At 34.1% G+C, this 27,585-nt stretch overlaps 1 protein-coding gene and 2 long non-coding RNA genes across 13 annotated transcripts in view; 1 reads left to right on the top strand and 2 right to left on the bottom strand.

The window, feature by feature from the left end:
* LOC130054200 (uncharacterized) overlaps positions 1-8,876 on the bottom strand; it is a 53,020-nt gene extending 44,144 nt beyond the window's left edge. Inside the window, exons 1-2 of the long non-coding RNA XR_008802482.1 lie at positions 8,740-8,876; positions 2,323-2,484 (exon numbers count right to left, since the gene is read on the bottom strand). This is a non-coding gene — a long non-coding RNA (uncharacterized LOC130054200). The remainder of the gene's footprint in view (positions 1-2,322; positions 2,485-8,739) is intronic.
* Positions 1-27,585, top strand: part of LOC125669765 (protogenin-like) — a 92,315-nt gene that overhangs the window by 48,455 nt on the left and 16,275 nt on the right. For all 11 annotated transcript variants that reach the window (XR_008802480.1, XM_056162917.1, XM_048904514.2 and 8 more), the window contains 12 exons: positions 2,336-2,635; positions 7,619-7,748; positions 8,683-8,867; positions 9,090-9,238; positions 11,805-11,958; positions 14,845-14,927; positions 15,043-15,268; positions 15,989-16,143; positions 18,807-18,990; positions 22,850-23,020; positions 25,030-25,209; positions 25,664-25,757. Coding sequence is in view for 10 of the 11 variants with exons in the window: in XM_056162917.1 (XP_056018892.1) it covers positions 2,336-2,635; positions 7,619-7,748; positions 8,683-8,867; positions 9,090-9,238; positions 11,805-11,958; positions 14,845-14,927; positions 15,043-15,268; positions 15,989-16,143; positions 18,807-18,990; positions 22,850-23,020; positions 25,030-25,209; positions 25,664-25,757 (2,011 nt within the window). In the remaining variant the exon portion in view is untranslated. The remainder of the gene's footprint in view (positions 1-2,335; positions 2,636-7,618; positions 7,749-8,682; positions 8,868-9,089; positions 9,239-11,804; positions 11,959-14,844; positions 14,928-15,042; positions 15,269-15,988; positions 16,144-18,806; positions 18,991-22,849; positions 23,021-25,029; positions 25,210-25,663; positions 25,758-27,585) is intronic.
* LOC130054199 (uncharacterized) lies at positions 22,764-25,007 on the bottom strand. The gene is made up of 2 exons (XR_008802481.1): positions 24,744-25,007; positions 22,764-23,095 (listed from the first exon to the last, which is right to left on the bottom strand). It is a non-coding gene; the product is annotated as an uncharacterized LOC130054199 (long non-coding RNA).

The following is a 27,585-nucleotide window of genomic DNA, read 5'->3' as shown; positions in this document are numbered from 1 at the left end:
TATGCTAAACGTTTTAGGTTTACGTAGTGCCAGGATGGAGAATCGAATGCAGGACATCCTGATTTACGTAGTGCCAGGATGGAGAATCGAACCCTGGACATCTGATTTACGTAGTGCCAGGATGGAGAATCGAACCCTGGACATCTGATTTACGTAGTGCCAGGATGGAGAATCGAACCCTGGACATCTGATTTACATAGTGCCAGGATGGAGAATCGAACCCTGGACATCTGATTTACGTAGTGCCAGGATGGAGAATCGAACCCTGGACATCCTGGTTGCTAAATGAGCACACAAACCACTAGGATATTGCAACCAATGTAAAACCCATTGGGCTCATAACTTGGATATTGGTATAGAATTATCAAAACTTAGGAGAAGGTGTATCATGACCTAAAAGTAGGTTGTAGTGACCTCAGTTAAGAATAATAATGACCATTTTGTAAACCCCTTTTTTACCTTAAATTTGAGTACAATGATGACTAGGTACAGCTATTAAACCTTGTCAGTTGATGTGTCTTGAAGAAAAATTTGTTACAATCTAAAACTTAAGTTGCAGTGAGCTAATTTAGAAAAGAATCGTCCGCTGACTTGAAACTGACTTAGTTGTTGTTTGTTCCGTTGTTGGAAGGAACACTTCCTGACTGGAGTATTGTGTACTTTATATCCCTATCATTTAATATTCAACTTCTTGGGGGACTGTAGCATCAATGTTTTAGCAACATTTACCAAAATTGTTCAATTCATAATCCCTTGGTTTAATAAGGGATTCTGGTCAGATGTGGTAGGTTTCATGGCTCACATAATGAGAAATACATTATCTTTTATTAAATCTTTCACTAAACTGTTTTTTATGGCCCCTGAGGCAGCATGGTCAGGGGTTCAGACCCCAAGGTGGAGCTTAAAAGAAAAAGGTAACGAACACTGATCAATTTCATTAATGTTAAAAAGAATACAAAATGGAAAATAGGGCATACATGGACCCTTGAAAACAACAGAGGTGGAATCAGTTGCCAAGAAGAAGTAAGCACACCTGCTGCGAGCACTCTATATTGATGATCCATAGTCAAAATCAGTAGGTAAATAATTGCCTAACAATTAGTATGAAACTCATCAGACAGTGTTTGACATAATGACAGATTGTCTTTGCATATATAAGATCATTATAATGACAGTAGAATTTTCAAAATTCTGACTTTAAAAAAGACTGGTGAAACCCCTGTAACATCAACTTATTTGTCAGAAGCCTGTCTTAGATTAAAATTAAAATTAAAAATTGATCATATGCAGATCATGCTTTCATGTGTCAACTCAGTTGTGAGACTAAACACCATGATTATGGAGTATATTAAGGATAGACAGGACAGTGATATGGAAAAAATTGTCAAATATTTTTGTACCTCACTGGGTGACATCTTTGTATGAACTATATGACATTGAACTTTGTGCACTCTCACCACTATAATTGCATTTTATCATTGTATACGTATGTACTCAGTACCTGCAATGCTTATCAACATTAAGATTAAAAAACTATACGTGTACAAATCAAATATTCTGAATATTTCATCAAAAGTCGAAAGAGAATTGCAGAGAAATTCCCAGAGAGCTACTGTTACTTTCTGTCTCACCTTGTGTCAAGACATGTTTTAACATTATATTGTCATATTTTACTTTATAAAGTTATTATGTTTTCCCTTAATTACATGCTTGAAAACATCTGCATGTAAAAGAAAACAGTGAGAATATTATTTAGAAAGTAAATATAGTGTGTTACATATATAAATCATCCGGAAAACCTTGGGCCTTTCACCCAAAACACAATGTGTTCGGTGAAAGGCCCGAGGTGTTCCAGATAGCGCATAAATTATACAGTGTTAGACGTCTATAAATAGACCCACGCGCGTCAGGGGAATCCCAACATGATGTATTAACTCATACACAACTGTCTAGTTTTAAGGCTGAAAGAGCGTAAAACAACGAATTACTAAGAGGTATTTGATATTTCTTTATTTCTGTTAAACTTATGGTATGGTACTGTTATAACAAAATACACAGCTTTACACAGATAAGACCACCGATGATCTGAAGTTTGAACTGGTCACACGACTGTCACTTGAAATGTCAGAGTGATGTGATTATTTGTAAACATTGATTTCAAATCAAATAATTTTGGTTAAAACATGTGAAATAATATATGATATGTCATACATGTACACCCTCATAACTACATACGTGCGATGATTTAATAGCGTTTTTACATGGTGGAAAAAAAATGTTGTCATTCGGACCATACAGCTTTCGAATAGAAATATTTCTCACCTTTTCATTGCAGAAATCCATTCCAATTCTCCAGTTGTCTACTTTGGTGAAGTCATAAATGTAACCTGTACAGTCAATGGAGATGCCAGTTTGCAAGTTTTGAGTGAGAGTTTGTTGTACTTCAAGGCATCAAAACTGAAAGTGGGCTCCAGTGACAGGACTCTGAAAGGCAAACCTTTGGATAACCCTCCAAACATTGGAATAACCATAAGTGATGTTGTAAACCAAACAGCCAGCAAGGAAAACAAGTACATGCACTACATGTGTTTATATGATCAATGCCTAATTGATCAAATCTTTTTAGAAATTGAATGTAAGTTAAAAGAATTTTTTTTGAAATTTAGCTTTAAAAGTCTCCAAAACATAATTAATTTGTCAAAATGATGATTTTCATGCCCCAAGCTTGAAGATTTAAGAAATAAAAATCGTGTTTTCGTGTATGTTGCAGGATAACCTCCGAGGTTGAGAAATGTAACATTTCTTTTAAAACACAAAAGTCAAAGCGCTGGCTGAAGCTTCTATATTTCAAACAACATTTCCAGACTGAGGAGGTTATCCTGCATCCAGTTATCGACTTTATTGTTGTATTAACAAAACATGAAGTGCAAGCAATTTTCTCATGATTAGTTAATACGTATGAAGGTATATCGTAAAATAATGACTGCAACATTCCTCTGATCTTTAAAATAACCATGGTAGAATGGGGCATAATTGTATTTAGTTTGTCTGATGATTATTTATTTGTCCTAAATATTCTTTACTTTGAACAAAACCTTTAACTACAAAGTGCCTAAAATGATAAGAGAATTCATCTTTCATAGTTTCATGTTGGGCTGATAACTTGGTGTACCAACAATAAGAGGAGGGAGGGGGTTACAGTAAAACACACTTATAACAAACACGCTTATAATGAATTCACGCTCATTGCGAAGTCATATTAATTCCACTATGAGAGGAAAATAAGAAAATAACGAGAAAAATGAATTAGATATAATAACAAACTGTTTTTCACTGGTCGTAAAGGTTCACTACAACTGTGTTTTATTGTATTGTGTTCTTGTTTAGTAGTTAGGACAGACCAGTTGTCGAACAAAAGGAATTACATATCTTCAAAGTAAAGATGCTTTGAATTAGAATCTAAGGTAAATGCTTATTACTCAAAGAAAAGATTTGAGGAAAAATATTTGATAACCTTGTCAATGAAAGGTTATAATGTGTACGGTAATTGGAAAAAAATGCTTTCCTCTTGTTCTAAACCATCTGATGACTGAGAACATCATAAAGTCTTTAATTGTGGAAAAAGTTAGACTCTGAATGTTCAGCAAACTTATAACTTTAAACAGGGGTCACACAGTCACATTCTAGTCAATAATTATGCTGTAGTGACAAATGAAGAAAAGTCTATTCATGGTATGTTGACCAGTGTTTCATAAAATGGCTAATCTTGGTACATGTATTAGTTAAATAGATATTTTATTTGACAAAGGAATGGTTTAGACAGCAATAAAGTCTATAAATGCTCGTTGTTTTATACCTAGCTCGGTGTAAAATGCTGACAATGGAGCTCCAAAATAGAGAGGAGGTTGGGCCTCGAGAACGTGTTGGAGGGTACAAGCTAGGGATCGGGCATCTGTGTAAATTCCAACACTAGCCTATTGCAGCTGTCATTTTTAATTTCCGACATCCTCAGACCTCAGACTGTTGGAATGTGGTTAGAATGTTTTGAGGCAGTTGAAACAAATATGGGTAGAGCCTTCACAGAGGCGAATAAAATCAAATTTAATGAGCTTTACATGTCAATATGTGGTACAGCTTTTTTAAATAACAGAGACTGAATGCATCAAATTCATGACCCACACTCCTATCATAATCAGGTAGAATAGGTGTTTGCTGGAAATAAATTTACAAATTGATTAACATGGCAATATTTTTTGTAGACAGTATTTTGTTAATAATTGTCTTCTTGCCAAAAGAACACCTGGGTTTGAAATGAATAGGTTGCTTGATATACATGTACATTAATCTCCTCCCTTTCTTGAAATTGGAAAACAAAAAATATGAAACTACAACTATAAAAAAAAAAAAACATCGAATGGGGGGGGGGGGGGCAATATATCAATATATCGAGGGAGCACTGTAGAGAATAGCCTTCTCTTCAAAAAAATATGGGGAAAATGTAAACTTTAAAGCATAATTGCAAACTGCATGCATTATATCCAAGGTTTTAAATATATACTTAAACTTCAAATGATTTATAAAAGTATGGCAATATGTATAAAATTTTCAAGGAAGTTTTTTTTGGGGGGTGTACCTGTTTTGTAAAGTTTATATAGCTTCTAAAGTGTCAACATATGATTTTTTTAAACATATCCTTTTTTTAGACAATAATTGGATATGTAAAAACAATTTATTCAAGGTTTAGTCCGTAAGTATTGGAAAAAATAACCAATTTTGACACTTGCATGAAATCATAATTTTTGCGAAAATAAAAAAAAAATTGGGGTGGGTCCTTTTTTGACGGGCAGGCGGGGATGATAATCTATCAATTAATTTTATTTGGCCTTATGTGCGGTTTTTAACAGTGACTTGTCTTTTTTCTTTTTCCACTAATGTGTAATTGATGTCTGATGACAAAAACTTACGGAAGATTTTATCCCCCCTAACTATTTGAATTTAGATTTTTATCGGACATCGATCTTTTGATCTCACCCCTAACAGATATCTTTTTATTTCAGTCTATTGCTAGAATATATATGTCTCCTGTAAAGGCAATTTTTTTATGACTTAAGTCCATTTAAAGCCGAGTATAGATCTAGAATCTATCTTAACATGAAATGTACAAGAAAGTGGACTGAGTACCGGCTGAATAATTATCTTAAATTTAAAGACTATAATGTCTGTAAGTAATGCATCAAATGATCTTAGACACTTTACAACCGAGATGGTTTTTTATATGCCCGTCTTTTAACAGGTTGTAATATGGTACAGGCTCTCTCAGCTGTCCGTCTGTTAGCTTTTTTGTGACTGGGTCATATCTTTCGTACTGTGAGGCCTAGGACTGTCAAACTTGGTCGGTAAAAAAATTGATGCATTTTGATGGAAGGTGTATCATGTAGTTCACTCCAGCTTCATTTTGGAATTTTATGGTTACACATGCTCAAATTATATCTGGATCTTTATTTTTCACATTGTGAAAGGACCATCAAACTTGGTTAGTTGATACATCTGGTGTGTGTGTGGGGGGGGGGGGGGGGAGGGGGGGGATGTGATCACAAAGTAGATCATTATGGCCTCATTTTGGAATCGCTTACGACTTCATGCATGCAAACATAGATATGCATCACCCTAGCGGTGCAATTTATTGACCTTTCAGTCACCATGAGTGACAGATCATATAGGTCATGTGTTGAAATTCACTCAAGAAGCTCCACCCTCTTAAACACAAAAGGCCCCACCCCTTCTCCATTTTGGAGAGCATTTTACGCTATACTTATACATAATCCATAAGATTTCCTATGACATTCTATCAGTTTATGAGTTGAGAAGAATAGCCTAAGTGGTACATTTTTAAATGTAATGGGTTAGATTTGCATTACGATGTTAACATGGTTATTGGACATTTTGATGACTTGTTGATGTAATGTTTTTCTACAGATGTATGCTGTCACTGAAATTTTGAATATTTTCTAAAGAAAAACACCTTGGAATGTAAATATTTTAGCATATGTAAACGATTTATTTGAAACAGGTGTATACCATCAACCTTTGACTTTTCAGCTGTTGAATGTCAGTACTTGTTTGTAGTGATTAGGTTTTTTGCTGACTTAAATGAAATATTCAGAAAATAATGATGAGCTTTGTATATTGGGTAATAATGCACTCCTTGCTGACCATCAGTTTTTCAGCTTGGTCAGGGTAATTTCAAGGACATCAGTAGGGAAATACTTAATCTGTGTAGAGTTTCAGTTTATCTTTCTTACATTTGAACTGATGTAGGGGTCCTATAATGCATCCAATGTAGTTTTGAAAGTTTATTGTAGGTCACCTTAGTCACTTAGGTGACCTATTGCTATTGGTCTGCATCTGTTGTCATCTGTTGTGTGTTAACAATTGAATAAATACCCTTCCATTTCTTTTCAAATTTGGTATAAAGAATCTTTTGGACAAGGGGCACTTAAATTATAAATTTCAGGACTGGACAAAAAGTGTCAATTTTTCAAAATCATCCTCTCCACTACCACACATCTGTAAGAAAAAATAAATGCATAGTTTGGTCATATGGTGGCATCAGTGTTTCACAAACACATCTTGTTTTTATTTTAGTTCTGTTACAGTGGTACATCCTTCAGTGATGCAACACACTCGGTCACAACAAAAGATTATGTTTTGTTTGTCTGTACTAGTACAAATACAATGCCCCCTTCCCCATGTTAATTTTGTTCTATATGAAAATGCATATTTTGTTTTACATGAAAAGTGGAGATAAAAAACCATTATTCAATCTCATAAATCCTATAAAGAATACAGAATTGAGAGTTGGTCAAACAGACCTCTGAAAACACCAAAGATGTATAGGAGTAATCATCCTTTATTGATGGGTCACACTTGTCATTAGCCCTATATGTTGATCAGGTAAATGGATTAATCTGTAGTCAAGATCAGTATGTAAAGAATGTTCTAACAATTAGTATGAAACACGTGAGACACCATTAAACCGAATCTCAGCTTGTCATAAAGTTTTTGTTGTTGTTAGTTTGTTGCATCAATCTTGTATGAATTTAAGTTTTAATGAAATATCGGGTAAAATTCACGGGTTAATCATAATCTGCTAAATTTTGTTTGATATTTTAAAGCATGCAAGATAGAGGTAATTCTTACAATTTCTAATATGTAAGAACACCTTGAACAATTTTAGAATTTATTTGATATAGCAGGGATAGTAATTTTCCCTCTGAGATAGAGTTATAAAACACCCCAGACTTAGTAGAAATTTCAGTACTATAGTCAAATTAAACAGTCCAAAATAAAATATATCATTATATCAGACTTAGTAGAAATTTCAGTACTATAGTCAAATTGGTAGAAATTTCAGTACTAAAATCAAGTGAAACAGTCCAAAATAGAATGTCTTGATGGATTATATCATTAGAAAAGCTGTTAATTATGTATTTTGAGTTTCAATTTTAAAGTTGATGAGCATGTTACAAATCTTAGAATCAGATGATCCAGTAAGATGATTAAATTAAATTCCCTTGTGCTGGCAAAGCTATTGAATGGGTACCATTGTATTTTATAGACAGACCACAACTTCCAGATTCAGGGAAATGCAAGGTGTATAATTGGGAAAGGATGGAGTGCAAATGGGACCTCCATGTGGAGTACAGACAACAGGATTTGATGACTTTTATCAGTTTGATGTACAGTGTGTAAGTATAATGTAGTACCAGCATCTCACTGGGGTGGAGATTGTAAGTGTAAGGAAGTAACAACAAGTCACTGGGGTGTAGATTGTAAGTGTAAGTAATAACATATCACCGGGGTGTAAATTGTAAGTGTACAAGGAAGTAATAACATCTCACTGGGGTGTAGATTGTAAGTATAAGGAAGTACCAACATTTCACTGGGGTGTAAATTGTAAGTACCAACATCTCACTAGGGTGTACATTGTAAGTGTAATTGTTAACAACATTTCACTGGGGTGTAGATTGTAAGTGTAAGTAACAACATCTTACTGGGGTGTAGATTGTAAGTGTTAGTAACAACAAGTCACTGGGGTGTAAATTGTAAGTAACAACATTTCACTGGGGTGTAGATTGTAAGTGTAAGGAAGTAACAACAAGTCACTGGGGTGTAAATTGTAAGTAACAACATCTCACCTGGGTGCAGATTGTGAGTGTAAGGAAGTACCAACATCTCACTGGGGTGTAAATTGTAAGTAACAACATCTCATTGGGATGTAGATTGTAAGTGTAAGGAAGTAACAACAAGTCACTGGGGTGTAGATTGTAAGTGTACAAGGAAGTAACAATATCTCACTGGGGTGTAGATTGTAAGTGTAAGGAAGTAACAACAACTTGTTAAGTGTTACAGCTTGGAAAGTAAAAGTTTTTTCCTATTTTACAGTCTTATTACTAGTAAGCATGAAGTACATCTGTTTTGTGCAGCAGTTTATGTGAGAATTTTTATTCAAATTACTGTTTCCCTGTCATATTTCATGAAGTACACTGTTAAAATGTTTCACAAGCTGTAACAAATTATGGATAATAAAAAGACTGAGTTGCATGATACACAGTCATTCTGTGTGCGTTAAAACCCTATATCCAAGCTGGTATCTCATTATTTCATTATTTTGTTTTTTAGAACAACAGAGTCATGGAGCCTATGTCCTGACTTGTCAGTGACTGGCAGAACTCTTACCTGTGTCATTGAGGACAAAAAGAATTCCCCTATGTTTATTGGGCACTATTACTTTGTTCTCACTGTCAACAATACAAAGACTCTCCATTCAGCAAATATTTCCTCCGAGTTCCACACCAACTCAATCGGTAAAACCTGCATGACATAACAATAAGTGAATGTCTTGAATTTATAAATACATGTATCCTTTTATTGTGCAAGACATTTAGAATCTTCCAAGTAGACTGACTTTGATTGTATGAATGGAGCTGAGTCAAAATATGTTACTAATAGCAGCATGTTTTAGTGCAGGAATGCTGTGTATTGTAGAGCAGGAAATGTCTAAGTTGGGATTGATATTTCTGTTGCAGTGAAACCTGCCAAAGTGCACTCGGTGTCTGCTGAAGCCAATAGAAGTTCTATTCATTTAAAATGGAGTGTAGAAATGAAATTTCAGCCACAGTTGTTCAGGATTCGTTATGCTATCAATCCCAATTTTCATCAAAATCCTGTATGGAAGGTACTTGAATACACACTGCAATTACTAGTACATGTATAGGTACAACGTGAGTGACACTTTCGTTTATTAGCATCATTTTCAGTGTATAGTAGTCAGACTGATTAACCCAGCCTTCCTCTGTCACTGGACCTCAGTGATCTCTGTCACTGGACCTCGGTGATCACTGGACCTCGGTGATCTCTGTCACTGGACCTCGGTGATCTCTGTCACTGGACCTCGGTGATCTCTGTCACTGGACCTCAGTGATCTATAGTCTGAATTCCTTAGTCACATTTCTTTATTACATTATATAGGCCAACATGTATGTTCAGAGGCATTTTGCTTCACAAAGCCATCTTATCTAAATTATGTTACCTCAGAGATCAAAACCATTGAAATGATATTACTTGACAAAACGGTAACATATTTAGGTCACTTGGATTCATGACCATGTATTGAGAATAGACTAGAGTAAAAAATCTAAATTGATTTAATCCATATATAATATTGATATGTTGAAGTCAAATAAACATGCTTATGTGGGTTATGAATATTTTTTGCAATGCTTGCTACCTTCATCACCCAATGAAACAACAAAGAAAGCATTTTATTGTTTAGTTGATATGAAGTACTTATGGAGTAGGGGAGCATTATTTCATGATCCTGTCTCCCTAAGAGTTTTACGAATGTGACCAAAGCTACCGGATCCCAGGATGAGGTTATATGAATAAAAGACTGAATATTCAGTTTTAAGACTGGAAATTATTTTTAATTTCATATCTGTAAGTTTCATCAATGCACAGAATATAACAGCATAGAGGAAAAATTTCACACCTTGATTACAGTTCTTCATGCATTTATCGAATTTAATGTTTCATAATTTACTTAGTTATATTATCCCTTATGTTGCTGAAATAAAGTACTAAAGAAAATGAGTCCATGGACTGAATAGAGTTCAGTTTTGGAGACCCTTTTTTGATATCCCACACCATGCCCTACATCTTCACAAGCCAAAGGTTTTCTGTCCACTCTGCTCTCCACAGACAGATTATGCCACTAGAACTGAGACCAAATTTTTATTGGCTCGCAAGTTTCAATCTTAAAACCATGCAATGAAAAATAGCTTAACATGGACGTCAGCGTGTGTGTTTCAGCTGTTTAGTTTATTAATCCTTTCGATGGACCTTTGTTAGTTGCATTTACTACTGAAATTATGTAAGGTAAGATTTTCACCTTCGTTTAAATTTTTTAAACACGTGTTGAAGTTACAGTTCATGTCAAAATGACAGTTTGTCCCAATATGTCTGACATGCATGATTTACCAAGTTAAAACAAGTTAAAGAAGTTAAGGTAGCTACACCCTCATGGGACTTATCAGAATTAATGGTTCAAAGTAGAAAAGCTGTATTGATTTCCACTTATTATAGATTAATATATTCAATAACTGAAGAAAATATTTATGTTGCCAGATTTTTAAAGATGTCAGACATACAAAAACAAAAGTTAGTATCAACATGAGAAAATCGCACATTTTCATTAAATAGCATAGTAAAAATACTTGAAAACTGGTTAAAATGACAACATTTAATTTCAACAGTTTCAAAAGACTGCTTGCTGCTTGATAAATATATATGAATTAATTGTGGATATCATGAAATCATTGTATAATAAATGTACAGTAGAGTAATACCAGGATATCAAATTGTTTACCAGATTTTTTATAATACCCAGGGAATAGAATTCCTCCAAAAGATATGTTTCTATCTTGCACAAATTTTCATGAAATAAAGATTTCGCAAAAACCTATGATGTCACACAGTGGTGGAATTACTTTAAACTTGTGTTATAAACATGTACATTATTCGAAACAAACATCAACATTTGCAGCATTAACTGGAATTCGTTTATATTTACTAACTGACAGTATTTTGAAAGCTGTTTCCCGACTGGCTAGATTATAAAGTTAAAAATTTAGAACATTTGCTAGGTGTTGCCACTGTGTGCCGGAGATTTAGTGGTGTAATCTGCCAAGGTTTGTGGGAAGCAGAGTGGACCAAATACCATTGACTTGCAAGAACGTATATCCCATAGCTTTCCAATCTTTGTAAAATGTATCGGTATGATAAAAACTCCTTAACTTAATCATAGCATAAAGCATGAAATAACAGTATTAGATATGTATTCTGAAGGTCAAGGTCATTGGCATGTGTAGAAATACATGTACTGTTGATTTATTTTCTATTCATTTTTCAAAAGATATATACCAGAAGTAAATTACAAACAAACTGGCATTCAATATTAGTTTTTAAAATGATAGTTAACATGATTGGTACTTAGATAATCCACCAATGTAATCCATTTATTGATTCCTATGAGAATTTTTTTTATTTTCATTCAAAATCAAACTGTCTAACAAGCAAAGCCTTCAAAAGGACCTCAGCATATGAATATTTACTCTTGGAAAATCAGTACTGAAGCACATTTCATCCAAACTAAAATGTATTTTATTTTCTCTCAGATATGAAAGGTACATGTATAGGTAGTCAGTAGAAGTTAATACATATGAGCAATTGGACTTGTTTTACAGGAAGTGAATACAACAGGAAGGGATGTCGTTTTGAAAGATTTGCTGCCATACAGGAATTATACAATACAGATAAATGCCATTCCATTGGTCAATAACAAGTCTACAGGTTTCTGGTCTGACACCACAGTTGTCAGCAACACCACATTACAAGATGGTAGGTTGCTTTTATCTTGAACTGCAGGGATTGAAGAAGTTTGCACCTGAGTTTTGCAGTATTGTCAATATTTTTGAAAGTATATTTTTAATTTCTACATGGAAGAGGTTTGTCAAACTTTAAACTGGGGTCATATTGCTTGGTAATTAGCTACAGTGAGTAAAACTTGACCTTTTTGCACTTGAAATTTACTTATGATTTATTTGCATAAACTAGCTATGTCTGCAATGGTATCAACACAACATAAGCAATAGAAACCAATCATTACATCAAATGAACACATACTCATGTCTTCTAACAATATAAATATAAAAAGGTTTAATGCTAATAGATTAATGCTAAACAATGACCTTTTTGCACTTCAAATAGGGAAAATTGTCATCTTATGTATAATTTTAAAAGAGTTCAAAAGAACATCTTATCATCAATTTTTCAAATTACACAACAGTTTTAAAAAGTCTTGTCTCAAAATTTAAGATGGAACATTAAGAAGATGGGGTAATAGGTTAAAAATTTTAATTATTGGCCAAAGTACTCAATTTTCAATTTTAAAAAATCAGGGGAATTAATATTGATGTTTATTTTGAAAATAGATTAACCAAATTAATTGATTCACAACATCTGAATTTGTTCCAAGTCTCTACTACTTGTATATCAATCATGAATTACAAATTTAAAATACACATCTAGGAATATAGATATTGGCGATATATTGAATAAATTTGTGCAGATTTTTCATTAAACATTCCTTCTGAACGAAATGTAGTCCTTTCCAAACCATTTCAAAATTTTAATGGACAAATTAAAAATTTTCAACTAGATGTTTAAACCAATGAAATATGCATTGAACCAGTACCTAACATCCTGCATGATTATGTTTAAAGGCTGAGGAGCCAACTTCCTTCAACTGGTTGCCTGTATGGGCAGCTGAAAGGGTAAAAAATACCATATAAGAGAAAACAAACACTTAATATAATTTCAATGATCATAAAAACTTTAAAATAAATGACATTAAATGCTTAATCAACAAACCTTTTTGCTAAACAAATAAATTAACAGTCTGGTTTGTTATGAACAGACGTAATTGCAAAACGAACAGTTATCTTTATTCACAAAACGAACAATACATAAAAACAAGACAAACCACTTAATACACAGCAAATGATTTATATGTACAACAGTATTATTTTGCAAATAAATGACAATAAAATCAAGATAAATGGTTTCTCGCCATATGTACATATACTGAAATCAAGATACATAAAGGCATGATTAGCAGACATAAAAACCTAATGGACTCGCAAGTCATTAAGCCCTGGAACACAATCAATCTAGCAGTGCCACAGTTCATTTAGTTCAATACACTGCCTTGGATCCCTGGTAGTGAAATCCATGGAAATGTTACTGTTGATATCACACACAACACTATTTAGCCAGGCGAGCGAGTTAAAATGATCGACTCCAGATTCCGATTGATGGCAACACTGAGTTTCTGGTAGTTTTAGTGTGACTGGCATCACAAAACAAAGTTCTGACCTATTTCTGTTTCAAACACTGGTGCATTCAATATATTTGATATCTAATGTATAAACTACCATTACAATCTCTTTAGTAATGATTAGTAGGATGTAGGTCATGGAAAGTTAAACCCACATAATACTTGATGTTGATTTTTATACGCCCATCTTTAGATGGGACGTATTATGGTACAGCGATGTCTACGTCCGTCCATCCGTTCGGGGTTTTCTCTTTATAATTTCATTTCCCTTTCACATATCATGCTGAAACTTGCTGTGTAGCTTCTTTGTGGGTCACTCTAGATCATACTGCAATTTTGATCCATTTCGACCTTTTTTCCTGGAGTTTTGCCCCTTTATTTGGATATAATTATTATATGGAGGGTACATAATTTGTCTGCCCTACTCCTCCCACAGTTTTCAAGTGAGAGCCTTCTTATTTTGTGGAGTGTTTGTATGAGTATTGAAGATGTGCATGTGGGATGGATTTTGATTTTCTACAATTTTTGAGAAAATTACAGGTTGTTGAACTTGTCTATTTGGAAATTAATATTCTATGGAGGGTACATAATTTGTCCACCCTACTCCTCCCACAGTTTTCAAGTGAGGACCTTATTTTGTGGAGTGTTTGTATGGGTATTGAAGATGTACATGTGGGATGGATTTTGATTTTCTACAATATTTGAGAAAATTACAGGTTGTTGAACTTAGTCTATTTGGAAATTAATATTCTATGGAGGGTACATAATTTGTCTGCCCAATTCATCCCACAGTTTTCAAGTGAGGACCTTCTTATTTTGTAGAGTGTTTGTATGGGTACTGAAGATGTGCATGTGGGGATGGATTTTGATTTTCTACAATTTTTGAGAAAATTACAGGTTGTTGAACTTAGTCTATTTGGAAATTATTTTATGGAGGGTACATAATTTGTCCGCCCAACTCCTCCCACAGTTTTCAAGTGAGGACCATTTTATTTTGTGGAGTGTTTGTATGGGTATTGAAGATGTGCATCTGGGGAAGGATTTTGATTTTCTTCCATTTTTGAAAAAATTACAGGTTGTTGAACTTGGTCCATTTTGAGGAAATCTCGATCTTTAAGCTAAGACCCTTTGTTCATATGAAAGTTTGTCACAGCCTCATGATGGCTGATACTACCTGAAGCAAAGTTATACAAGTTATAGCACAAGAAAAACACCCTATGTAAGCATTTCACGGGCGTATTTTGCACCGTTTGCGGTACTCTTGTTCAAATCTGTTTCAAAGAAGTTATTTTGTTCAATTTATGTGTCAGAAATCAGTAAACAAGTGTGCTTACTATTTTTTGTTATGATTATCATCTTTGACTTTTTATTTCATTTCTTTATCACAGTACCCAGTGATGTACCAAATATTGATCCAGGCTTCTATTCCTGTATTGATGCTAACTGCACGAGAGTGACCCTCTACTGGCAGGTAAGTGCAGTGTGTGTATATGTTTGAAATGACCAAAAAGGGTTATTGTATGTTATCATCAGAAGCATTTCGATGTAAGTAAATTGCAATCATGCTTTTTTTTTAATCTATTCAGCAAATCAGTGATAATTCCAGCAATGGCATAATCATGAAGTACCGCATAACAATAGAGAGCAATGGTACGCAGAGTCAGCCGCTGTATATAGAAGATCCTTCATTGACTGAGTATATAGTCCCGGTCAACAACAAATACAACACCAGGATAAAGCTCAATGTAGCCACTGAGGTGGGATTTTCCACCAAAAGTGATTCCTCTCTTAACGTGGCTCCACTCCATTATGGTAAGCTCTGACCGTTAATACATGCTGCACTGATCCTCTGAAAATCACTGCTTGCTTAGCAATATCTGTAAGATTTGTGACTTATCATCGTAGATGGGAACATTTGTCTACAGGAGCACTTATTACTTCACATTGGTCAATTGTTGCAAATGATAGTTCATAGATTAATGTGTGTTTCACAAGGAGTTTGATATCTTAAAAAATTAAGCACTTATTGCTCTAAATGGATTATGGAGTAGCATTTGATTTTCCTGATTAGGGCCCCATTGTATGGTGAGTGCCCTATAGTACTCGCTGTCTCAATACTGTCTATGACACACGATAACTTAAATTTTCTTGGGAAGATTGTCGTGAATTCATAGGAAGAGGAAGATCCCATTTGATTTTCAGATTTATTGACTTTGTCTTTACAGAGTTATGGGACTTTAAAAAACTTATTACTAATAATGAAATAGCACTTTCTATGACACATAATAACTTGAGATTACTAGAGAAGATTTTCGTAGAATTTAAAAGTAACTCTTGGATTCCTATAGTAGTAATCAACCTGTCCGTCAGCATTTTCTATTGCATACAATAATAACATTATAGATCTCATTGTTCTAGATTTTTTCAATTATGACATGTCTATTATTTATTATGTAAAAGATTTGTTTCAGCTGCTTTCAGTTCATAGTATCTGTTTTGTGTGCATCTCACAAATAATTATATTTTCTTTAGGTCCCCCATATGCAGAAAATATTATTGTAGAGGCTTTAGAATTTAAAGTGGTAAATATATCGTGGGCAACTCCCAGAATCCCAGAGAACATCAAGGCATACTCCATCACGAATTACTCCATTATGTGGTGCATTGGAGACCAAAGTGGATGTAAGGTAAACATTTTCAGGTTTTCACTCATTTTAGCTAGAAACTTGAGAGTCTTTTCTGATCACAGTTTGTTCATCTGTTAGTTGTTCAAATTTTACATGCAAACCATTGAATTATTTTTAGGCAAAGATAATACTTATCATTTCCATTAGTGGAACTCTTCAAATTAAAGGCGCGTAAAGTCGTGCTACCGGGACAACATACGTAAACATTACTTAGGCATACATAATATAAATTATGGTATCGGATACATATTATATATAACCGACTGCAAACCACAACACTGATTAAAATTCTAAAGTCAAATTTAGGAATTGATTATTCTTACAAGAAAACAGACGAACTTATTAAACTATGTGAGGGAGAGAAGGTACTAAATCTGCCAAATCTGACCGATATAAAGCATCAATCGCAAGAAGAACTGTGAAGGGAAAAACCTATATGCACATCCAACACAAGAACCTTTCTTGTAATTAATGTGATTAATATGTTTTTAAAGTCTGTCAGACTATGAAGACATTCTATTTTATCATACAATTAGGACAGGTTCATATGGACTTGGTAATCGTACACGAACACCCCCCCCCCTTCAATTTCCATATTTTAGAACAAGTTATATATATGCCAAACTGCATTTTTAAAGACGTTTATAACACTAATTAACACAACTAATGCGTTTCCAAACTTCATTTAAGCTATTTTGAAAATTACAAAATATTGATGGATTTAGGACAGAGAACATCATTGTTTGGAATTTTTAAAATAGGTGTGGTGGAGTTTAAAAACATGTAACATTTTTAATACGATTGTGTTAGAATATTTGAAAAATGCAGTTTGACCGATGGTTATTTTATTTAAAAATACACCATGTATTTTAACTCTTAAAAAAAGGGGGGGGGGTGGGGTGGTATGACCGTTTCGTTTATGTCCCAGTAATCTCGCACTTGCTCGCGAGACTTGTGCATTTTCTTACCAATGACGCACAAGAGTCACCAAAGCGCGATAACTCTAACGAGCTGGTAATGAGAAGTATTCAGGGTAACCGGCCAAAATCTATTAAGCTAGATTTTGTTGAAGTAGGTTGGATTTGGTTTTAGTCATTACAAAAAGCTCATTCATATTCATTCTATTTTGTGACTTTAGAGCAAACAAATGCAATAAGTTATATTTCACATATTGTGATGCCTTAAGAGTGTGGATATTGGAGGAAACCTTTAATAGATCTCTTACTATGATGTAGCATAATACATGTATTGTTTTAATACACATTTTAAGTTCGTTATTTTGAAATGATATTTCATATTTTTGTAATGGTAATATCCAGTCTAAATCACTTTTTGGTTAATTGCTTACTTGCTTATGTTTTTTTCTTGCAACAATAAAGCAAGGAAACGCACCTGTTCTTCAGTAAATCTCTAATAACAGAACTCTTTCCAGATTTGAAAGAAATTTCTGATTGACAAACACAGCAATTTTTGCTTGGCATACTTTTATACATGGCACATATACTTGAGTTGAGTAAACAAACTGAATGATTATTGTCCTCTAAGCAAAGTCTGCTACATTGAGATATAGTTTTCCTTTATTGTATTTTTGTATAGGGAATTTACAATTTGCTTTCAGTTAAATGCCTTTTATATGAAGAATGAACACGCATTTTAACTACATTATTGAAGGAAAATATACATACATAACTGTATTTTTATACGAAATTTAGAAAATAGTGTTGAAAAGGTGGAAAAAGAACCATGACAAAAGAGAATCTCAGCATACAGTGACAATGGTGTAGTCTACTGAGCTACACTAAATGAACTGAGGGTATAAATATGAACTAGGTTGTAAAAAAAAAAAACAGGTTCCCTAATTTTTTGTTTGTTTTTTTGTTGTTTTTTTTTTTTTTTTTTTTTTTGTTGTTGTTGTGACTTTCGACTCCAGAGCAGGGGTATCCATAAAAAAAATTCCTATTGTAAATTGTTCAAAAGATTGCAACCTATCAAAATATCATAATTTTATTTAGGAAGAGGTCCGCCCTGAAGGACTTAAAGACCAAAATTTGTACCAAAATTAGTGCTAAAATAGAGAAAACATTGTTTAGGTCATCTTTAAAGGTTAATTTCAGCATCACAAATTGTAGATTTTGAGTTGAAATTGTAAATTTGGAAAAAATCAAACACATATATGGCAAAAAACTCCAATGAAAGTTGATATAACAATATGACTTTTTCCAGAAAATTGTTCTCCCCTGTGGATCTTTTTTAGTTACCCAGAATTAATCATTTGGCATAAATTATTCTATCCTTTACAAAATAGATAAGAAATGATAAAACTTCCATAGAACCACTTTAAGAGTCGGATTGCTGAAATGACTAAACTTAATTGTGTAGAAGCTCAATTATATGGATAATTATGTTAATTCAAGTTTATTTAAATCAGAGCGTGTGGGGCCAGGTTAGGTCACATTTAGGGTGGATATCATATAATCTATATGTTGATTTTATTATGTTATCTTAATGAAGATCAATTCTCAAGAAGATCAAGACTCGAATTATGATCATTTACATGTATACAGATTTATGTACACTGAATATTGATTTTGATTTACATGACCATTGTTTTCAAAAAACTCCTTTTTCAACTTGTGTGATTGCGATGCTTCTTGCTTACACAGGGAGAAATAGAATATGAGATAGTCCGTTTTATGAAGGGAAAGAAGACTTATTGGAAGAAGTTAGATATGGCGGAGTCATTTGAGAAGTATGCCTTTGGAATTTCAGTGGATGCTTTCAAAAGGACTGGTCGCTTTATTAGTAGTGGGATCAAATGGAACCAATGTTCTTATAAAGTGGATGCTGGTAGGATTCATGATGACACTTTACTTAGTGAAATATTATTCCTTTCATCTAGTATTTTTCCATAGTCAAAAGGCTTGATCTTGAACAAACTGTGAAACTAACAGAATGTTCATACATGCATGTGTAGTCTTTAATTGGCATTTTATCATATATCAGCCAAATGAATCAAGAAATTATATTTATACATTCATTCACATGTTTACCGGTGTTAAAATAACTATCTGTTACAAATCTCTTCCCGCTGTCTCTCCATCTTCTATATGATAGCAGGCTTCCTAGGAACATAATTACGAGGTAAAGGGTATGTCCCATGCCGCCTCATCCATCTGGACTATCAACACTTCACAATGCAATATCCAGTATTTTTCCACTGATAGATTTTGCATGCATTTAGTGTAATACAGATGTTAAGGATTCTTATTAAGTGCCTGCAGTTTAAGTCCCATTATTATACCCCCCGCAACAAGTTGTGGGGGGGGGTATACTGGAATCAGGTTGTCCGTCCGTCCGTCCGTCTGTAGACGCAATGGTTTCCGGACTCTAAAGCATTATCCTTTCCACCTACCGTCACCATATCATATATATGGACTACCCATGGGATGAAGATGTTCCCTATCGATTTTGGGGTCAAAAGGTCAAAGGTCAAGTGCACTGGACATCGAAGTAGCAATATGGTTTCCGGGCTCTAAAGCGTTATCCTTTCCACCTACAGTCACCATATCATACATATGGACTACCCATGGGATGAAGATGTTCCCTATCGATTTTGGGGTCAAAAGGTCAAAGGTCAAGCGCACTGGACATCGAAGTAGCAATATGGTTTCCGGGCTCTAAAGCGTTATCCTTTCCACCTACAGTCACCATATCATACATATGGACTACCCATGGGATGAAGATGTTCCCTATTGATTTTGGGGTCAAAAGGTCAAAGGTCAAGCGCACTGGACATCGAAGTAGCAATATGGTTTCCGGGCTCTAAAGCGTTATCCTTTCCACCTACAGTCACCATATCATACATATGGACTACCCATGGGATGAAGATGTTCCCTATTGATTTTGGGGTCAAAAGGTCAAAGGTCACGTGCACTGGACATCGAAGTAGCAATATGGATTCCGGGCTCTAAAGCGTTATCCTTTCCACCTACAGTCACCATATCTTACATATGGACTACCCATGGGATGAAGATGTTCCCTATCGATTTTGGGGTCAAAAGGTCAAAGATCATGCGCACTGGACATCGAAGTAGCAATATGGTTCGGTTTGTCATGCCATTTGTTTTTTACACTCAGAAAAGAGGTAGTTTATACCTATTACCAACACCCTTTGGGAGATTGGGGTAAGCGGGGGGTATTCTTAGTGAGCATTGCTCACAGTACCTCTTGTTTAAAGTAGATCTATACTTGGCCTTGAATGGGCTCAATCATGAAAAAATTGCCTTTATAAGATACACACATTCTTATTGCAAATTCCTTTGCCCATCAAGGTGATTTCTATAGGTCACAATACAATATCAATTACCATAGTGCATACTATATATAAAAGATTGGAGACTTAAAAAATAGTAAATAAATATTAAATATATATATACACATATATATATAACTTGGCACTTGATAGAAGTGGTAGATAACTGCAAAATACTATGACATTTTCCCCATGATACGACCATATAGACTTTTTTCATTGTGATTTCATTTAGTGATCTATATAATATAGTGCACAGAGGTACATTTCTGTACAGCATTGTGATTTTTCTTAGGAAGCCTTATCCAAACTATGATGCCTTTTAAAATATATTCCCAACTCAACTCTATGTTTTTGACATATGTAATCGGGTGTATTACTTTTCCGCAAATTTTGAAAAATTAATGTTTATTTTACTTTTCCGCAAAAAGTGATATTACGTTTCCTTTAAAAAAAATGCAGCCATTATTGTACCCCAAGCATTACGTTTCCGCAATTTACCTGTAGCAATATGTTCTAAGATCTTGTGTGTCTGCAGAATCTAAGACTTAGGTATCCACCACAAATTTGGCAGCAAATCCAGATATTGGGAGGAAAGTGCACTACATATTGGCCAGAGTCTTCTCATGCCCATTTCAATTCTCAATTCTATTCCCCACACCCAAATATTCACGGACATGTTGCAAAAACTCCAAACAACAACTTACATCAAAGTCAGGTCTCTGACAGCACCAACAACTATACGCAAAAGTGACCAAAAAACTCGACTTTTTGTGTACAAAATCTGCAAAATAATTGAAACACGAAGCTTCCCCGAATTGATTTTTTAAGGGCTGTTGGGTACAAATTTGGTGCCCAAACAGACATGTATGATGTTCTGGCACCAAATTTATACATGTATACAGTTTAAAACGTTTTATGTAATGCTATTGCTTAGAATTAAGAATGAATCTAGTATTTTATGCAGTGCTGTTCTTGTATTGTCAGAATTTTAAAATAAATATGGCATAGAAATGCTATGTTTTTACATGTAATCCAGGTAAGAATGCTTTGTTTTTACCTGTAATTTGTGAAAACGTAATGCCATATTTTTTGCGAAAAAGTGGGGGGAAAATAGCGGAATCATAACATTTTTATTGCGGAAACAAATATCAATTTGCGGAAACGTGGTGCGCCAACACAATGATCAAGTGCTGAATAATTTAAATTAGATACATTGGATCTATACAAAATTGGCAGTCCCTTTGGAATGGAAACAAATACCCAGTAAACACTAATAATTTTATCAATTACTAGTAATTTAGTTTGTAATGTTGCATGTTTTGGACATCTATTCACATTTCGTACAGAAATGCTTCAAAACAGAGAAGTTCGATATTTTTGTAGCAAGTGTCCTTGATTTACATATTTCTACCATTTCCATCCATTCTCTTTCTTTCATTTTAAAGAAAACTATATGATATCTGGTAAAATAACATTGAAAGCCATTTAACAGAGGAAGTAATCCTGCTCTTGTAAATAAATAAAGCCATAGACTTTACAGATGTCATTATTATCATATAATAATCATATTTAAGGTGTTACTTTACAAGTTATAATAATTGAATTTAGAAATGTCTGTGTATAATATAGGATTAAACGTTCTTTTTGAAGAATTTATCGATGTGTAAACTCCGGACATTTTACTCACAAACTGAATAAAAGTGCGAAGCACTTTTATGTTAAGTTTGTTAGTAAAATGTCCGGAGTTTACACATCGATAAATTTTTCAAAAAGAATGTTTGATTCTTATAATTCCAATTCATTCACTTTACTAACAATTCCAAAAATTTGAATAGTTTCCCCGCACTATGTTATTTGTTTTCAGGCGTGTATGAATACATCGCGTTTTCGGATTTATTGATGTGTAAACTTTTGTTCAGCTTTATTTTTGTCTAATCAAAACAATTGTAATTAATAACATTGGAATTATTGGCTGATAATTCTTATTTGAACAACCTGGCACCTTGCTAAATACCAAGTTAAGTGCAAATAGGTCATGTACATTTAAAAGGGGGATTATTCCCAAGTTTGTCACTGAGGGGGAAAAAATGAATAAATCTTTATATGTATACAAGAAAGATGGTGTTTTAAATTGCAGTTTTTCAGCAAAATCACTTTAAAATCCACTTATCTTGTGGCTAATAGATAAGATATGCTGTCACTAAAGATAGATCAGTATACATGTAGTTCAAAATTTGATATCACTTTTAATGTTTCTAAACATTTACCTTATAAATAAATAACAACTAAAGTCAATTTGAAAACTTTGCTAGTGGACATTTATTCACATTTTGCAGGGTTTTACTGTAGACATGCTCTTAAGAAACATTTGAAACCTAAATTTTCCTTCAGTGCCAAGGGATCCAGTTAAGGTCAATCTTGTATTAGAGGATGACCAGAAATCCAACAACGAAACCATGTTGTTCAAGTGGAACACCTACAGCTGTCAGACACACCGAGTTGGTCCCATCCAAAACTTCACCATAATAGTTTGTTCCATTGATGGCAAAGAAAACTGTGAAGGTGAGAGTCAGTGGAAGTAACGTTATCTGAGTAATAATTGACTTCTTTTCACAAACCTCTGTCAATTTTCATCATCTGTAGGGATAGAATTAAATTTCTAAGAATAGCGTTCTTGCTCAGGCCTGGGTTATGAGTTCATGCTCAAAGACAGGGCTATGTAAATCATAAACTGAAAACGCATTAAAATTTTTTTTTTTTACACCCCCTCCCTGCAAATGGAAGTTTAGTAGGGGGGGGGGGGGGCATTCTGAAATACCTTGTCCGTCCGTCCATAGACATAGTGTCACTGTGTGTCTGTATATCTTTAACACCAATGAATAGGATTTGATTAAAACTTTGTGTATATCTTATATGTACATGTATAATGAAGTTATGCACCTCCTATTTTAACATTCACGGAAGCTATGGATGTTTTTTAAGAGAGACATATTACTTTGCACCTGTCAGTCGGTAGACCATATGTTGTCCACCCAATATCTTGAGAACCATGCACTTGATCGTAATGATATTTCATATGTTGGTTGGCTATGAGTAGAAGAGAACCCCTCTTGATTTTGAGGTTGCATGGTCAAAGGTCAAGGGTCAATCCACTCTGGAAATAGGAAGATACTGTCCACTCAATATCTTGAAAACCCTTTCCTTAACGGACATCAAACTTGGTACATTGTAAGGAGTAGATGACCCCTATTGATTTTAAGGTCACATGATCAAAGGTCAAACTGGACAACATAACTTTCATAAGGAGTAGATGACCCCTAATAATTTTGGGTTCACATGGTCAAGGGTCAAATTGAACATAGTAAGATAATTTTCTTCTATATTTTGAGAATCATTTGCTTGATTGACACACTTAGTACACTGGTACATCCTAAGGAATAGATGACTCCTATGATTTTATGGTCAGAGGTCAAGGGTCAATCCACTCTGGACATAGGAAAATATTGTCCGCTCAATATCTTGAATTGTTTTGCCACTACAATGAATTAGATGCATGTGCATAACCCTTTTCAATTTTGCACCACGTGGGTTGGGGGCCTAATTGTTTTACAAACATCTTTTGTTCTGATTAGCTGACTAAATTTCATAATCAGCAAGTATCAAAAAATTCTTGTTAATATGCAAGATCACGACTACTTTTTCCATCTTGGTTTTAAATTTTACTTCCCCCTTTCAAAGTCTCGCGAGACCCAGAATATGCGAGAATTTGGGCATGTTGGTAAATAATACCAGTTCTGCAACTTTTGTCATGATCGATTCACCTGATTTTAACAATGGTGCACTATCATTGCATTGCAGTATCTTGTAGTAATGATTCAAGAAAGAAACAAAATATGCAGAAATATCCACAAATGATAGATTTTAATGGAAATGTGGTGGATTTTTTCCCACTGCTGTCAGCCAGGAAATTCCCAAAGCTGAGAAGAGCTTGCGTCAAAACATATATCTTCACGAGCCAAATTCAGGAGTTCATTTTTCCTGTATCCAGACGTTTTTACACACCTTTCATTTAAAAATGCTTTTAATTGTGGAAAGTATGGGTTAAATCGTCTTTTGATGCCATGTTTGAATAAACAAAAAATGCCCAAGATCGACACACTTTTCCTGACTTCTTTACAAGAGAGTTCCGCTAACTCGATATTTACGATCTTGCGTATTGTCTTCAAAACCCATGAGGTGACCACCTCAAGGTTGTGCTTGGGTGGTTATGTCAATCAATACTTACCTCATTGTTTTTCATCTTGACTGACAAGCAGCAATTCTTTCAACTTTGACCAGGTAAAGTTTATGGTGGAACTTAAAATCTCGGACCTTAATAGAAAAAAAATACAAATAACAAGCTTGTGACGGGCATATTATGAACCATTTCTGGCATCTCAAACCTTAATAGAAAAAAAAAATACAAATAACAAGCTTGTGACGGGCATATTATGAACCATTTCTGGTACTCCTGTTCCCATGTGGATTTACAATGTAATTTTGCAAATAATATGTTTACCTTGATAATGCAGGTACACCTCAGGAAGTTGTGCTGAGAGGAAACCAAACTGAATACAGAGTCATGGACTTGATTGGTGGAAAATATTACAAAATAAGAGTTTCTGCTGGATTCAAGGGAGGCAACTCTCCCCCAGGCCAATATACGTTTAAATCATCTGCTGCTAACTCAATACCTAATCCTAGTGACAAAGGTAATACCACTTTCTCTCACATCCACTATTCTTGCATTCATTATCATAAAAAGAACACGTTTCTGAATTCCTGTGTAATGAGGAATAGAAAAACTACTTGTATACATTATACATAAATTCTGTAAGTAAATACACTTAGTCTATCAAAAACAGGTATGAATAGATACCTATCAAATCTGTTCCTTGATCAGATAAACAAACACTCATCTAAAAATGGTATAAATGTGCACTGGTGGCTTTGCGAACATAGGTAAACCCATGCATTAGAAGTGTAATAGTTAAATTTTAAATTCTTGTAACAAAGACTGGTATTATCCTCATGCAGCGATATCAGAATCGGATTTGATGCTCTATATTATTCAAGTTTCCTGGGGAATTGTGGGTATAAATGTGAAACTAATCACTGTCTGCTTTTGGATAAATGCTAGCTTTGCTATAATGATTTTGCTTTCAGGTGCTGAGGGTGGTGTCTCTTTGGGTGCCATTGCTGGAGGTGTGGTAGCAGTCATTGCAGTGGCTGTTATCATAATTATTGCTTGGAAAATAAGGTAGGTTCATATCAGTATCCATAGGGCTCTGCCATATTTTCAGATTGCTGATCTTTTCCCACAATGACCATCTCGGGAAAATGGGAGTTTACAGCAAAATATTTGCTATTTGCATGTGTCTCTGTTGACCTAGATGTAAATTGAAGTTAGAAATATTCATAGAATATAGAATAGCATATATATACTCTGTACGTATGCTAGTCTTATTTTCATAACAGTTTAATTTTTACTGTCAAAACCATGAAATTAAAACTGCAGTGAAAAAAAGGATAGCCATAGCATACAGAATTACATAAAAACATATCTCACAAGAAATTGTGGAAATGACACTGGGTGTTGGAATCTACTGTAGTGTATGTTGTTGAGTATGTTCTGTAAAAGTACTTGTATAAATGCAATCCAGATTTTGTATAATTCAGAATAGACTTAATTGTGCTACATGTATTATGAATGTCAGAGCGAAATTGTATATATTCTTTCTTATGATTGAGAATATGTGTAGCAATGTACAAGGCTCGCACAAGAACTAAATTAAGTAAATAAAATTAATTAAGGTAGGTCCACCAACATGTGACTTATCAATATTAATGGTTCAACGCAGAAAATCTGTGTTGATTTCCACAAAATATAGTTTGATTTAATCATTAACCAAAGAAATATATATGTTGCCACCTTTTTAAAGATGTCAGACATACATGAACAGAAGTCCATGTATATGTCAGCATCAGAAAATCTCACATTTTCATTAATCAGCATTTTAAAAATGCATAAAAACTGGTTAAGATAACAAAATTTTAATTTTGACAGTTTCTAAAAGGTGCTACTTTATAGATATGTATATTTTAATCGTGGATATCAGGGAAATTATTGTATAATAAACAAACAGTATAGGAGTTATTGCCCTTGACAAAATGTGATCCTCCTTTTTGATATACAGTTAAACCTATATTAAACAGTCACCCGTAGGATTCAGTAAAAGTGGCCTCTATAGAGAGATGACCCACTTTATCAAACAAAACTTAGACATTCTATGATTTACTGTAACAATAGTGAATACTAGATGCATATAAAGTACATACACATGTACGTGTATGTAAATGCATATAGATTGGTACCTAATAGACAACAAAATTTGAGACATTTTAATTCATCTAAGACCAATCTACACACAGTTTTACGTGCTGTTCACTTTTTGAAAATGGTGATTTTTGTTCAGCAGGTGCATTGTTTTCTGTCTCGCTTGTTATTTCAACTTTCCCTTCTAAAATATTTGTGACTGGAGTTTTCCAAACGCCCAATTTCAAAGCAGCAGTATGCACACTTAATCCTGATCCCATCATTTTAGTGGCTTCATCTTGTTCTTTCAGATTTAGAACTTTCCTTCCACCCTTTTCTACCATTTTATTTAAATAAACAACCTTGGTTTACTATGTAAAACATGCTTCTAGATAACTTTATTTGTTCATTCGATTCAAAATGGCCACTATACAGAGGGAAAATGGTGGTTTGGTATGAAATCTGATGATTGCTAAATTCCTTACACTGGCAGCCATCTTGTAGATTATGTATTATATAGGATTTTTTAATCAGGAGGGAATAAATTGACTGCATTATACAAATAACTCCTTGACAGAGGTATTGGTCGCTATGGCAAGTTTTGACTGTAGATAATTAATTATTTATAGAAAATATAACCTTTTTTTTTAGTATCAAATAGCTTTCCAGAGTTTTTATCATACCCAGAGAATAAAATTCCTCCAAAGTTACTTAAATAAGGATTTTGCAAAAGTCACATGAGGTTGGAAATACCTTAAGATTGCATGAAGTT

The sequence above is a fragment of the Ostrea edulis genome, chromosome 4, assembly GCF_947568905.1.
Source record: "Ostrea edulis chromosome 4, xbOstEdul1.1, whole genome shotgun sequence".
In the NCBI taxonomy this organism is placed as follows: domain Eukaryota; kingdom Metazoa; phylum Mollusca; class Bivalvia; order Ostreida; family Ostreidae; genus Ostrea; species Ostrea edulis.
The sequence above is the reverse complement of the archived record's forward strand: the minus strand, read 5'-3'. Positions and strand labels throughout refer to the sequence as shown.